The following is a 15,728-nucleotide window of genomic DNA, read 5'->3' as shown; positions in this document are numbered from 1 at the left end:
CTCATTGAAAACATTTGGCATCGGCAGATAAAGATAAAGATTTAACAATCAAAAAATATTAGTTTTTAGAATTATGGGTTACACTCCCAAACAGTATGCTGTACAGCTATACAGCTTTAAAATACTGCTCCTATGTTCACTAATGATCAGAAACACAATAAATGATCATACTGACAGGAGCGATACATTCTGCTTATCATAGCTACTAGGCCTGTACTTCAACATGTTGAATGCAGGACTTTTACTTGGAATAGATTATTCTATTTCTCTTTAAAACTGTTTTTGTATTTCAGTAGCCTATTTAGTAAATGATCTGACAACTTCTTTTACCACTTTATACATCATGTTATTGGATTGTTATTACTGATGCATCAACATGTAAGCAGCATTTTTATGTTGTTGCCAGTCATGGTGGAGTTAATTTTAAATAGGCTACAGATACTGATAGGCATAGCTTAATCTATAGGAATACTATAATCATTTTAGAAGCTCATCCTATTTTTGGGGATGAAATGCGTACGTGCGTGCGTGCGTGCGTGTTTATGTTTGTGTTCATCTGATGTGCGCTTATGGTTGCTAAGGCAGTGAAGGTGAGAATCTGGCTGCATTTGGGGAGGGGGTGGGGGGTGGTGGCTTATGTGTGTCAGTTTTAGGTCATATCATGTATAATTGTAGTCTACATTTTTACTCCCTCAGCTAAACTCTTGGGGATCGTTGTTGTCACAGAAAGCCACCATTTCATTCAGACTGTTCCAAATGTTATTCATTCTTTCATGATTTATTTAAAAGGTGACAAAAATCACCATTGTAATATTATCTCCATCTCAACTAATAGGTTGATGAAATCTTTATTTCTTACTCAGTGTGTTTGACATTTGTTTATAAACATCCCCTGATTTAGTCTGCTCCAAGTATTGCTTTCGTTTTCCTGCCTGTCCTAAATACTGATATCACACATCTCTGTTAAGCCTATAAATACAACATCTGAATGTTTTGTTATGGATGACACGCAGTTCCTCCGCAGTTTAAGAGCTAGAAATGACACTGCACTAAAGACATCCGTTTCATTATCAGACTATTCTTTATTGACTCTTCTGATCTCTTCCTCAGCAAAGTGATACCGTAAGGTTCCCAACCTTTTTTCCTTGGCGCCCCCCCCCCTACTTGTGTCTAAGAAAAGCTGAGCCCCCCCTCCGAAACCGAAGTTAGGTAACTTTCCCTTACTTTCTTTTTTGATACAGAGCAGTTATCAGCACTTTTACGTTTCTCCGCCATGTTTCGTTCATAAAATAGTGATGCCGTGGCGGCAGGAAAAACGAGGATGATAGCAGCTAGCAGCTGACTTGATGACAGCAAGGGTCCCAGGTTAAAAGGTCCCGGAGGTTTGGCCTACTAAGTAGCCTACCTACAAGTTTAAGCGAGAACAAAAATATATAGTTTTTATACAGACTTTTGTATACATTATATATTTATCATAATTTGTTTAACATGTGCAAATATTTTTTTTTTACCTCAACCTCAAACCAGATAAAGACTTATGATCTTTGCCGCCCCCCTTAGGGGTCCCCGGACCCCAGGTTGGGACCCTCTCTCCACTAGGGAGCGATGCTGAGCAAGATGTCTTTAACGGGCAATTTTTTTGATAACTTCAACTTTACAAGTAGTATCATACATCTGAGATGCACATGTTCAGGTGTATAGCACCAAAAATCAGACGCACATACATAGAAGCGTGCAGGAGAGCATGCGGAGTGCAGCCAGAGGCAAAGGGAAGGCCGTGGGTTGAGAGTCCCGTTGCATGAAAAGACTAAAACTGTAGATGAGACAGATGGCCCATGGGCAGATCAGCAGGCACTGTACCACATAAATATAAAAACCACAGATACTGTTAGGCATAGCTTAATCTATAGAAATACTATAATAATTTTAGAAGCTCATCCTATTTTGTGGGATGAAATGTACAGTAATGTGTTAGGAATAAGACTCGGTTCTACATCAACTTCAGAGCTAGAATTACATACAGCACAGAATATTTGCTGTAGACCAGTTTTATAATTAGACATGCATTCTCAATCAGTAAAGTACAGATTCCTCAAAATTCTACTGAAAATTATAGTTTGGATTTTTGGAAGTAGGGTTGTAAGAAAAATGTAGGCTACTTTTAACCACCGCTAAACCGCTAGGCTACTCAAAGTAGCCTATAGGGTTTAGTGCTATATTTCTGTTCATATGTTATAGACTATACTGTAGTTTCTATTTGAAATGTGTATCTGCCAAACCTAATCATGTGCAATGTAAGCTACGACTTTGTTGTTTGTATGAAATTACAATTGTCTTGCACGTTTGTGCATGTAGCAGCATACTATGAAGGTAAATATGGTGCAAAATGGGAGAGCTTGTAGAATACGATGTGAGAACTTGCAGAACAAAAAATCTGAACTTGTATGTTAAAATTTGCACTTGTAAAAAATATTCACGCACATGCGATCTGAATTTGAAGTCATACAAAGAAAAAAAACATGAGAGCTTGTAAAACAAATCTGAACTTGTAAGTTGAAATTTGCACATGTAGAAAATGTTCACACACCTGTATTCTGAATGTGAAGTTACAGAAAAAATATTCACAAATGTGTAGATTGATATTTACATGAACACAATGACAGCTGCAAACTTCTAATGCAACATTTACTCGTATACTTTTTTTTTTACTCTGGTTCATTTTCCATCACAACCACAACTCAGTGATTACAACCTCTCGAATCTGTCACTGCAACTTCACATATGTGCTCTCTCGCATCACAAAGTGGCGAATCTGCGCACCTCGACTTTCACAACACTCTTGACGATACATTTGGTGCAAAACTAATTTGTACCTGTGGACTTAGGCTGTGGAGCTCTGAGATAACAGAACGGAAAAAGCAGGGTTTCTATCGCCAGATGAGGGACAACTCTGTCCGGCTTATTTATGTAGCATGGAAACTTGGTGGAATAGCATGCTAGCGTTAGCTAACTAGCAGCCAGCCCGCTTCTAAATAAATACCTTTTAATTGTCTAAACATTTTTAACAGTCAAACTAAAACACTGGCGGTGAGCTCCACGGCCTGCAGCCGCAGACGGACCGTCATCAGTGGGTAACAGGTGCCAAGTTTCGCATCCCTGCCGTGAATTGCATCCACTAGGGAAAATGATTTTATAAGGCAAAGTACTGTTTAAAAACTAGGCAATAGTAAATCTCTTTGTCATGTTCATCAATAATGATTAGGATTTTAGAAGGTTTAGAGACATCAATGTTTTATCAGACTCTGTAGTAGCATTTCCTTGCTACCTAGATGCAATTTTCGGCAGCAATGAATTCTGCAGAAATTATTGTTTCTGCCCAAGCGGGTGCAATTCTTAGCAGGGATGCACAACATCAGCAAAGCAAGCTCTGGTCATGGCCGGGGGATGGGCCGCTGCTACCGGATGTGGGGCTCTCCGTGTCCCGCTGGAGCTCCGACTGCAGGTCGAGGTCGGCAGCGAAGCTTTCTGGCAAAAGCAGTGTTGCTACGCTGGTCGATCCCCACTGATGACGGTCCGTCTGCGGCTGCAGGCCGTGGAGCTCACCGCCAGTGTTTTAGTTTGACTGTTAAAAAGTGTTTAGATAATTAAAAGGTATTTATTTAGAAGCGGGCTGGCTGCTAGTTAGCTAGCTAACGCTAGCATGCTATTCCACCAAGTTTCCATGCTACATAAATAAGCCAGACAGAGTTGTCCCTCATCTGGCGATAGAAACCCTGATTTTCCCATAGACTGTATATAAGAAGGCTTTTCCCGTTCTGTTAGCTCAGAGCTCCACAGCCTAAGTCCACAGGTACAAATTAGTTTTGCACCAAATGTATCGTCAAGAGTGTTGTGAAAGTCGAGATGCGCAGATTCGCCACTTTGTGATGCGAGAGAGCACATATGTGAAGTTGCAGTGACAGATTCGAGAGGTTGTAATCACTGAGTTGTGGTTGTGATGGAAAATGAACCAGAGTAAAAAAAAAAGTATACGAGTAAATGTTGCATTATAAGTTTGCAGCTGTCATTGTGTTCATGTAAATATCAATCTACACATTTGTGAATATTTTTTCTGTAACTTCACATTCAGAATACAGGTGTGTGAACATTTTCTACAAGTGCAAATTTCAACTTACAAGTTCAGATTTTTTTTACAAGCTCTCATGTTTTTTTTCTTTGTATGACTTCAAATTCAGATCACATGTGCGTGAATATTTTTTACAAGTGCAAATTTTATTTTTACAAGTGCAAATTAAATTTTTACAAGTGCAAATTTTAACATACAAGTTCAGATTTTTTGTTCTGCAAGTTCTCACATTGTATTCTACAAGCTCTCCCTTTTTGCACCATATTTACCTTCATAGCATACTTCCATCGGACAAATGGCTTCGGAGGTTTAAACGAAATCGATTATTTTGGCTACATATCTTATAACCTGTACATGTTCCTCATTGGCATTCACCCTGCTTGAATTCCGTCGATTCAAAGAGCTTTGTGTGCCTCTGCACTTCGAGGCTACGCAAAGCACTTCGCTGCAGAGGAACCGTTCAGAAGCTAGATTTCCGTGAAGCGTGTCTACGGAGAGGTTTGTTTCTGTCAAACACAAGTCTTTGGTGCAAAGGCGATATTCTACCCAGAGGCACAGGGTGACAGTGTGGGTTTAGAACAAGAACATAATGGTCCCGGTTAACCACCACGATTTAGAAGGGATAACCTAGTATGAAACGGTAGAATTAAAAATAGCCTCTCAGTAACACTGTTGTGAAAGGCTCGTTAAAAACTTAACTTCCCGTAGGAATATTACAGGAAGGAAACAACGATTTCCTGGTAGAGCCAAAATACGCAACAAGGGGAGACTGGGGGGACGGGGGGGGGACGGGGGACGGGGGGGGACGGACATGTGTTTCATTTAATCCTATAAGTTTTCACCTGACCTATCATCACTTCAATTCAATAACACGGCTCAAAGAAAGCAGGCAGGGAGTGCGCACAGCCTGTGTAGGCGCGTGTGGAGCTGTCCTTTCAGCACCGCGAGCTTCAGCACCACAGCTAATGACAGCACCCGCCAACCCACCGAAAATGTAAAAATCGGACATCCAAGTCTCTTTCATGCAGTTCTTGTCATTTAGATTCGAGGGAGGTTCATAATTTATGGCGAGACACGACCTTACAAAGCACTGTGTCAACAGTCCACTGAATTTGCATGTGGACAAATGACCGCGCGCCTTTGTGTGGGTGTAATGTATACGTGTGCGTGTGCGTGTGTGCGCGCGCGCGCGCGCGCGCGTGTGTGTGTGTGTGTGTGTGTGTGTGTGTGTGAGAGAGAGAGAGAGAGAGAGAGAGAGAGAGAGAGAGAGAGAGAGAGAAGACGATGATGAGCATGATGATGATGCTGTGGGAGGCTGTCAAGGTGTCCTCGAATACAGACGTCGTTTAGTGACGTGAGAGGGGAGAGAGAGCGAGGAAGAGTGCGCGTGAACGTCAGGGGGCTGGGCCAATGGGAACAAACGGAGGGATGGAGAGTTCCACGAGTCACCATCACGGATCCCCGCTGTCAATCCTCACCGTTTGGACCAATAGCCTCGCTGAACACGACAGGCTCGCCCCCCCCCACCCCTTCTTCACAGCACCGCCCCCCTCCTTGAGCTGTCCTCTCTGTGCACGCGCGTGGTCCCCCTCCCTCCCTCTCCCCCACCACCTCCACCACCACTAGGTCGAGTCGAGGAGGAGGAGGAGGAGGAGGAAGAGGAGGAGGAGGAGGGATGAGGCGCGCGGCGGAGGGGAAATGGCTGCCGAAAACAAGCCGGAAGGTAAGAGAGAAATAACTGGTTTTATTTGAGGTGGCAGAGTCCTGCTATTCGGGGTTCGGACGAGGCGATGAAGGGACGGAGGCATAGAGGGGGAGAGAGATAACGGCACGGCTTTCCCTTTCTTCTAGCCCGTCCCGAAAACACGGACGCTGGTGCTGAACCAGCGACTGTGTAGAGCACGGTTAACCGACAGCAAATAAATAACGGGAGGAGAGTTGTCCCGTCGGTAGGCTCTGAGTGTGTCGGGATAGGGTAGTTTTTCACCGTCCAGTGCTTGCCAGCGTTTTCCCTGAGCAGCTGGTTTATGAGTGCTTTTGAAGCGTTTAGCATAAAGGGATGAGAGAGGATGAGAGTGGTTCACGCTGAAGGAATTCAGATGCTTTCTCTGTGTGTGTGTGTGTGTGTGTGTGTGTGTGTGTGTGTGTGTGTGTGTGTGTGTGTGTGTGTGTCTTTAAGCATAAAATAGACCATTGAATCGTAGATTTCCCTTTCTGACATGCACGCAACCTCCCAGACCAGCTGTGTATTTATTTAGTCACAATCCAATTTGTGTGTGTGTGTGTGTGTGTGTGTGTGTGTGTGTGTGTGTGTGTGTGTGTGTGTGTGTGTGCGTGCATGCGTGCGTGCGTGTTTATGTTTGTGTTCATCTGATGTGCGCTTATGGTTGCTAAGGCAGTGAAGGTGAGAATCTGGCTGCATTTGGGGAGGGGGTGGGGGGTGGTGGCTTATGTGTGTCAGTTTTAGGTCATATCATGTATAATTGTAGTCTACATTTTTACTCCCTCAGCTAAACTCTTGGGGATCGTTGTTGTCACAGAAAGCCACCATTTCATTCAGACTGTTCCAAATGTTATTCATTCTTTCATGATTTATTTAAAAGGTGACAAAAATCACCATTGTAATATTATCTCCATCTCAACTAATAGGTTGATGAAATCTTTATTTCTTACTCAGTGTGTTTGACATTTGTTTATAAACATCCCCTGATTTAGTCTGCTCCAAGTATTGCTTTCGTTTTCCTGCCTGTCCTAAATACTGATATCACACATCTCTGTTAAGCCTATAAATACAACATCTGAATGTTTTGTTATGGATGACACGCAGTTCCTCCGCAGTTTAAGAGCTAGAAATGACACTGCACTAAAGACACCCGTTTCATTATCAGACTATTCTTTATTGACTCTTCTGATCTCTTCCTCAGCAAAGTGATATCGTAAAGGACCCTCTCTCCACTAGGGAGCGATGCTGAGCAAGATGTCTTTAACGGGCAATTTTTTTGATAACTTCAACTTTACAAGTAGTATCATACATCTGAGATGCACATGTTCAGGTGTATAGCACCAAAAATCAGACACACATACATAGAAGCGTGCAGGAGAGCATGCGGAGTGCAGCCAGAGGCAAAGGGAAGGCCGTGGGTTGAGAGTCCCGTTGCATGAAAAGACTAAAACTGTAGATGAGACAGATGGCCCATGGGCAGATCAGCAGGCACTGTACTGTACTGTACTCACACACACATACACACACACACACACACACACACACACACACACACGCAAACGGACTCACGCATTCACAGTATGAGGGTTTTTTGTCCATTGCCCCCCTCTGTGTTATGTGTAGCGACGATGTAATAATTTACAAGCTTTAGCCATGCTGAATGGAAGCCAAAAGAATCACAAGAGCGACAAAGCCAGACAACAGCGATCCACTCTTTCAATCCCCTGGCAGATGTGCGTGGCACTGATCAGCAGAGTACACCAGTGGGCATGAGAACAACATCCACCATATAGCCTGGAAGACCATCTCCCTCTGCGCTGGTTGGTCTACTTTGTATCATAGCAACAGTGGTCAGGGAAACAGAGAAATGATGAGAGAGAAGAGAAACTAAAGCTGCATACAAGTTAGTCACACACATGGAGGCAGTGTATCTACTGTGGCCAATTGATCAGGGGACACAATGGATACAAGTTAGTGGATCAGAAAAAGGATCAGCCCACATGCATATGACTTGGAGTTTTGTTTCTGGGCTGTAGAGGAGGAAGAATGAGGTAAAGTGTGCGACTGCCAAGGAAAAAGTCTGGAGCGTCTCCTAAATATGTCTTTGTCTCTTTCTCGCTCTCTTTCTCACTTTGTAGGACTGAAGAAGATAAGAAATCCAGAGCGAATGGTCAGGATTGCCGTTGGTTACACAGGACACACCCCTCCCAAGAATGATGACACTGACGCCAACAGTAAGAGACACACAAACACCCTTCACACTGTTTGTGTGTGCATGCACACATTTGTCTGTAGCACATTGTGAGCAAGTATGAAAGCCTTCTGGCAGAATGATGCGATGCGGGAACTGAGGTCTCCTTCTCATCTGCTCTGTCACAGATCACACTTACACATACATACACACACACACACACACACACACACACACTCACACGTAGACAAAACAAACACACTGTCTGTGCTGAGACGCCATTCCAATTCAGCTCTGTTACACATCATGTTTATTCATGCATGCCAGTACAGTATTAGCGGGCACACACACACACACACACACACACACACACACACACACACACACACACACACACACACACACACACACACACACATAGCCATAGAGAAGCCAGGGCTTACTTTGGCTATCAGTAGTTTATTGTCATACCTAATCTGTACACATGGCATTATGTATCTATAATCCTCAATGGGCCTGGTTAAACAAGAAGTGAGATGGAGGGTGTAATCTGGGGTCGCCGCATGGTCGTGTATGTATGCGTGTGTCCTGGGCATGTGTGTGATTGCTGGGGTGTGTTAGAGGGACTATAAAAGCAATGATTGCATTGATTGGTTATTGATTTCTGAGGGCATGACGCAGAATGATGCATGTCTCTGCCTCTGTGTATATGTGTGTGTGTATATTATGGGGACAAATTGGAAGCAAATAAACAGATGTGAGGAGGAGCAGAGAGACACGCTGCTTAGCGAGGGGGTGGTGGGGGTTATGGGTATAGGGTGGGGAGGTATGTGGAAACGCTTCCCCCCCCCAATGCACACCCCAACCTCTTTTCAATTTCAAAAGGAGCAGATGGCTTCATACCTGCACCAGACCCTCTTTTTGTGTTAAGAGGGATAAGAGCAAACAAGACTGTCATAAAATAGCCAATAAAGAATTAAAAGAAAATCTTAAAAAAAAAAAAACACACACACACACAATGCAATAGAATAGAACAGAGAGCTCTGTTTGGGATGGCTGTTTAACATGAGCAGAGACTTCCCGGGCCTATCCCTGTCTCCTATCTCTTCTCACGTCCCAGCTGGAGGATTACTGGAGGAAAAGTTTATCAGCAGAATGATAAAATTAGCATGCACGCCCATCTCTCTACCCCCCTCCCCTCCGCCCCCTGCTCTCCCTCCCTCTTCCTGCACTCTCGCTCATCCTATGCTATGCTCCCCCCTTTCTTCTCCCTGCCCTGGCTCTCCCTCCTGCCCTCCTACCCTCCCTCCCATCCCTATATCTAGCTGCTGTGCAATGAGCCTTTCTTTCTGTCACATTAATTTCATCCCGAAAAGGGGGAAAATGTGAAAATTTCCCCTGACGCCTCCTAATATCAGTAGGGGGAGAGTTAAGAGTTGCATTTGGAGCGTTTTTCTCTCTCTTTACCGAGTAGAGTTTTATAATTAACTGACAGCCATCTCACAAGGGCATTGGCTTGTTTCTGTGTTAAATATGGAGATGACAGTTTTATGAGGTAAAATATTCATCAGTCGTAGGCCGCTCTTCTGTGTGATTGCAGTCTAAATTATGGCATTTGATAGGCAACCAAAGCAACGTTTCACTTTGGTTGCACATTTTCACTTTTTAGCATGTATACCTCTATATAACTTAATCAGCCAGCAGTTTCACATTAGCATTCAGGCTTTGTCACTCTTTTGGACTCTTTTTACTAGATTAGCAAGAGAGTGACTGATCTGTACAGCCAGAAATGTGTAGCTTACTGCTGAGGGACTCACATGAAGCAATGCAGGTATTGTAACAGTTTGATTATTTCAAGCATAAATGTGAACAGCACTGAATTTACATATTTAGATGTGTTTTTCCCGTGTCCCAGGATGGTTCATTTTCCTGGGTAGCCAGAAACAGAAGAGAAGTTTTTGCCCCATGTCACACCACAGTATAGCTCCACTGAGAGCCATTCGGAACAGATGGAAAAGACAATTGCGACAGTGCCCAGGCTGAATTTTTTTAAACAGGGACGCGTTCGCTGGTTCGGAATTGTTAGAAATACAAGATACAACCCTTTGGGGTGTAAAAGCTCATCAGCATTCAACAAATCTGCAAAGTTGGTCTTCCATTCCTCGTCAGAGGGGAGAGTAAATGTGAGGATAGGTTAAGATGACGATCGTGTCCATGAAGGTGTGCTTTGAAAGGGATTTCGGTACCAAGGTCACTGGTAAAAAACGCCACTCTGGGACAAATAATGTGATGTCTGTTCTTTGATCGGCAGGCACTGTGTGTGTATGTGTGTGTGTGTGTGTGTGTGTGTGTGTTTGCATGTATGAGCGTGTGCGGGTCTGTGCGCAGGTGTGTGTGTGTGTGTGTGTGTGTGTGTGTGTGTGTGTGCCGACGCATGTGCAACGGGCTTGTTTGATGTGGTGGTTCTGGTACATTTCAAAGGCAAGGCTCTGATGAGAATTCTTCAGAACAGCAGGGGGAGGGGAGGGGGTTATAGCCAGGAGGGGAGGGGTTTAAACGCTGATTGGCATTCATAGCAGAGAGGCTGGAGTGCTGCTAAAAAAGAAATTAGGCTTTAACTAAGCTGCACCATTCAGCTGTTTAACTAAGCTGCTGCACCGTTCAGCTGTTTGAAATTTTGTCTTCTCAGGCCTTCTATTAATAAATGCATAATTGATTAGGGGGAGCATATGTGCCTGAACACACTTCCTACTGACACAAACACACACATGCCCAGACACCTATGTACTCACATGAGCACACACATAGACCCCACTCCTGTCCTGCTACAGTACTTTCCTCTTTCCGTCTTTGTGTTACCTTGTTCCATCTCTTTCTCGTCCTTGCATGATTCTTACTTTCTAAATCTTCTCTCTCTCTCTCTCTCTCTCTCTCTCTCTCGCTCTCTCTCTCTGTCTCTCTCTCTCTCTCTCTCTGTCTCTCTCTGTCTCTCTCTCTCTCTCTCTCCCTAAGTTTCTTTTTTCTTCATTAACTGTCTCTCTCTGGCTCATTGTCTCCCTGCCTCTCTGTCACCCGCTCTGACCCTCCCACCCCACCTATCTCTCTTTTTCTCTCGCTCTGTCGTCTGCCCTCAGGTAGAGTATAATTCCTATCTTCCCAGGGGAGTCATGAATGGACGCCCTCTACTCAAATGCTTATCTATAACCTTTGAGTGCTTGCTCTCTTTGACTTCTAAGCGGCACACCCGTTGGGCACACACTCACAAACAGGCACACACACGCACATACACGTAGACACACGTACACACACACACACACACACACACACACACACACACACACACACACACACCAGGGGCTCTATCTTTGTGCGGACGCAATGCACTGGTAAAGTACTACTTTCCTGAGGCGCAGTGGGATTTTTTTCCTCACCTGCAAATATTCAGTATTTTGGTGATTCTCTGCCTGTTCAGTTATACATTCTTCTACCACTAGTCACATTGCATTTTTTCTTTTAATTGAAGGCTAAGGTGCACTATATTTTTGTCACTGTCAACAAATCTCCCTCTCTGTGTATGGCTTAAACATGGGTGACAAATACTGTATATTGTTACATTTTGATATATATATATATTTTTTTACAATTTCCTTAAACAGCTGGGCACTGTAGTTTTTAGCTAACGTTACCCAAACAGATGTCAGTAATGCATTTATTGGGGACTATTTTCAGCTGCAGATTTGGTACTAGCACCCAGTGCAACAGTGTAGCTCACTGATCTAAAAAAAACTTACAGTTTTTGGACAACAATAGAGGATTATAGCAGAGAGGAATAAGCTGTATTAAGCTTTGGCTACACAAGCAATGCTTGTCAGTAGGATCCATTGTTGATTTTTGGTCTTTTTATGGAATTTGTTGATAATAAGGAAACAATTGAATATCACCAGGCAATAATACAGAGGAGGTAAAGGTTCATAACTGATTTTTACCAACTTTTGCATTTCCTCACCTGTGTAGCGTTTGAATCATTGTGATTCTAAAATAAAGTGCATCATTACACACAGAAACCATGAAGCTCCTAAACATCACCTGCCTGTAGCAACATTTGGGCTGCTGTATATTTGCACTTGTGACTCTCCTGCTCCCTTACAAGAATATTAGTTTCCTCTCAGGAGGAGCTAGTCTTTTAGTCTCTGCTCTATTACCAAACTGTCTGTATAAAACTGCCAGGAGACCATTGCTTTTAAAGGGGATAAGGGATGCCCATGTGGTTGGCCATGATTGCTACCAACCCCAAATGCAATGATAATGTATGATAATGGATTCTTCTTAATCCAAATCTGTTTCCCGGTGGGCCCCAGGTGTGCTGTGCACCTCCACCTGCTATCCACAAATAAGTGTGCTGCCACTCCCTCTGTGATTGCACACTTAACTATTGTTTGTACCTGTACCTTGATTGCCAAGGTTAACAACCTTACTTGTCTATATCACTGTGAATCACCAATAAGTGAATGAGATATAATAATACAAACTTACATAAAGATGACTTGGAAATATGAAACACAGTTTGTGTGCAATTTGCTTTATTCATTAGGAATAACACACATACTGGGCCATACAAAGTATAAGCCTGACATCTCGTCACTGCTATGCCAAACATTCTCAGCTGTATTTCTGATAAATCACAAATCCCAGCAAGTTATCACAAATCAAGTACTGGATTGACCAAAATGACTTAAAGCTTATGTCTTTCATAGTCCTGATCACATCTTTGTGCAAATTCACTTGCTTAAAGTTACATCAGCCTTTAAAAACGCTACACAATAAAAGTGTGTTATGATTGTATTCATCCAGATTCCGGAGATGCTGCTTTTTGGTATTCTCCTTGCACAATGTCTCTGTGTCTGATGAGAGATTCCTCTCCTCTACTTTCTCATCCCTCATTTATCTTCCTTTATCTTCACCCCCACTCTTCCCCTACCCCCCTCCCACTCCAGATGAGCCAGGCCAGTTGAAGATCTACCTTCCTAAGAAGCTGCTAGAGTGTCTACCCAAATGTTCCTCTCTGCCCAAGGAGCGCCATCGCTGGAACACCAACGAGGTGAGACTAAAGGCTGATTTATGCTTCTGCGTCGAAACGACGGCGTACCCCCTCAGACCCCTCTTCGTCGCCACGAACCCCCCTCCTGGCGGTGAAATGAACCGCGATGCAAAGCAACCCCGACGCAGAACGCCGTAGGAGCGATGCCGTAGCTACGGCGTGGAGTTGATGCAGAAGCATAAAACAGCCTTAAGACACATTGAAGAGGGAAATATTCGTGACATTGAGATGAACTCAGTGTTTTTTGTTGGTAACCCATCTCTAGCTAATGTCACATTGAGAAATGAAGAGGAGGTAAAAAAACACAGTGGTAGCTGTTCATTATGGGACCCTAAAACTGTGACGCTAGGAAATAAAAAAACAGCAATCCAAGCTCACAGCCAAAAATCCCACTGACTATACATTCCATTTACAGATTGTTATCTGAACCTAACATTGTTGCTATGCAACCATACAAAGTTGTTCAATGTGTGGCACATTTCTGCTCACAGTAGCTGTGTTCTGCTTTGTGTTATGTTTAAAAATGATGCTCTATGTTACATTTGGTAAAGTTGTCCTACAAAACAAAAAATAGAAGAAAAAAAATTAAAAGCTATCTGTGAGGTATAAACAACAAAAGCAGTGACCATGCACCAAGAGGATTTTATCATAAAAGCGAGTTAAGTTGAAGTAACTTAAGGGCTTTTTGCACTTCACTTTAGTCAATGTTAACCACATTTAGAACTTTTAGTATGCTTTGACTGTTGACGATTTCACACAAACTCATGGCTACTACTCATTAATATAGGGCTGAGTTTGATCTGCTCTGGAACAAAATTAGCAACATATTTGCAACATTAACAATAGGTAAGTTGAACTGTGCTGCTGGCTAAGTGGTACAATGGCCAAATTAGGTTGGGACAGCTCTTTACTCTTGGCCAAAGATAACCCTGAGCTAAACATTTGGGGTGTGAAAAACCTTTCAGAGTTGCATGTTTTTCCAGACTTAAGCTGTTAGCTTACGGAAGTGTTTGATGGGTGTAAATGGATGCAGGCATTTATTGTCAATAGCTCCTTGTTTATGCATTGCACAGCTCACCACTGGTGGTTTGCTCCATCCATTGTGATGTTGTTGGGCTCTGCTGAGACATTTTCTCCATGTGCAGGCTGTGCACTCCATTATGAATGTGTGTTGGTGTGTTTGTGTTATTGATTACCAAGTCCAGCATTATTATGCAATACAAAGCTGATTTGGCCTGTGGTTTTTCTTTCAGGAAAGTCATTACATTTTTCATGCAATCCATCTCAATGAAGGTCATACTGGGAGTTAAGCACAGCGCCTACTAAATAGTGTGCTCATGAATAGATGTGTGTGTGTGTGTGTGTGTGTGTGTGTGTGTGTGTGTGTGTGTATGTGTATGTGTGTGTGTGTGTGTGTGCGCGGTTCAGAACAACGTGACCGCTGCCGGTTAGGGACTTCCACACATCAGCCTATCCAAGAGCAGTTGTGCACAAGGCACAGGGACTAGCCCAAAGCACCTTGTTGCTGCCCCCTCTCCTGCCCTCTCTCTCGTCCTCTCTATCAGTCTCCCTTCCAACTTACCATCTAGTCCTCTCTATCTTTATCAAACATTTCTTCTCCTCCCCCCTCTCCCTCTTTCTCTTTATCTATCTCCATTGCTCTCTCTCTCTGATGAGGAGGTATAGGCTCAGTTCAGAGGGAGGTTGGGTGTCCCTCAGCGGATTCCTTCAAAGCTCCTCTTCCACCCAGGCATAAAGTTTCCTGCATACTTAAACACTCCATTGTGTCTGCTGCTCCTTTTGCTTAGTGCTTTCATAGGGGGAGCCGTGTGTATACTCACTGTGCGTCTAGTGCATGTACTGTATATTTTTCAGTCTGTGTATGTGTTTCTCCCTACGTGTGTAAGTGTGTCCGTTAAGGACATGCACAGCTCCAGATTATTGCGGTCAATTATTCTGTAGCTGCTGCAAAAAAAGAATTGATTTTTTTCTGTGTGTGTTGATTTTTATCTGTCTGTATTGCACACATTGCAAGAAGTATAGTAGTTTAATCAGCAGCATATTGAAAATTGAAATCATTATTGGTCATTACATTTTAGACACATGTAGGTTTGTACATCCACCATAGGGAATCCCTTATTTCTATACACTTACGCATAAGAAAAATCAAAAAGTGGTTTTGTGTGTCCTCATCCTCACATCCTCACATCCTTAGTGTGTGCATGTGTGTGTGTATGTGTGTGTGTGTGTGTGTGTGTGTGTGTGTGTGTGAATAGGAAGAGAGTTGATAGATAAAGAGATTACCATTCTGTGTTTTGATGCCTCTGATTAAGTCGGACCCAATATTTACAAGTCTGTCCTTATTCTCACCTTTTTCTTGGCATGCGTATGTCTGTGCAAGTGTGTGTGGGTTTCTGCGTGCGTGTGCATGTGTGTGCGTTTGTTTTCTTGCCCATGTGCGCGATTGCATCTGATCTTCTGATCTCTGTTTTGTCACGCATGGCTCCTCCCGACACCTTGGCCTCCCACGAGCACTGAGCTGTGACCCCATACATTTTTACCCCATCCACCCCTCCTTCTCTTCTCTGTC

General features: G+C 43.3%; 1 protein-coding gene across 11 annotated transcripts in view; it reads left to right on the top strand.

Annotated features, from left to right (window-relative positions):
• Positions 1-15,728, top strand: part of LOC116067612 (calmodulin-binding transcription activator 1-like) — a 57,566-nt gene that overhangs the window by 642 nt on the left and 41,196 nt on the right. For 9 of the 11 annotated variants that reach the window (XR_004897547.1, XM_036001858.1, XM_036001861.1 and 6 more), the window contains exons 2-3: positions 7,988-8,083; positions 13,035-13,138. Coding sequence is in view for 10 of the 11 variants with exons in the window: in XM_036001858.1 (XP_035857751.1) it covers positions 7,988-8,083; positions 13,035-13,138 (200 nt within the window). In the remaining variant the exon portion in view is untranslated. Of the gene's footprint in view, positions 1-5,671; positions 5,850-7,650; positions 7,670-7,987; positions 8,084-13,034; positions 13,139-15,728 lie in introns of those variants that run through there. The other 2 variants (XM_031324090.2, XM_036001862.1) reach the window with 2 other exon arrangements.

The sequence above is a fragment of the Sander lucioperca genome, chromosome 6 (genome assembly GCF_008315115.2).
Source record: "Sander lucioperca isolate FBNREF2018 chromosome 6, SLUC_FBN_1.2, whole genome shotgun sequence".
NCBI lineage: Eukaryota > Metazoa > Chordata > Actinopteri > Perciformes > Percidae > Sander > Sander lucioperca.
The sequence above is the reverse complement of the archived record's forward strand: the minus strand, read 5'-3'. Positions and strand labels throughout refer to the sequence as shown.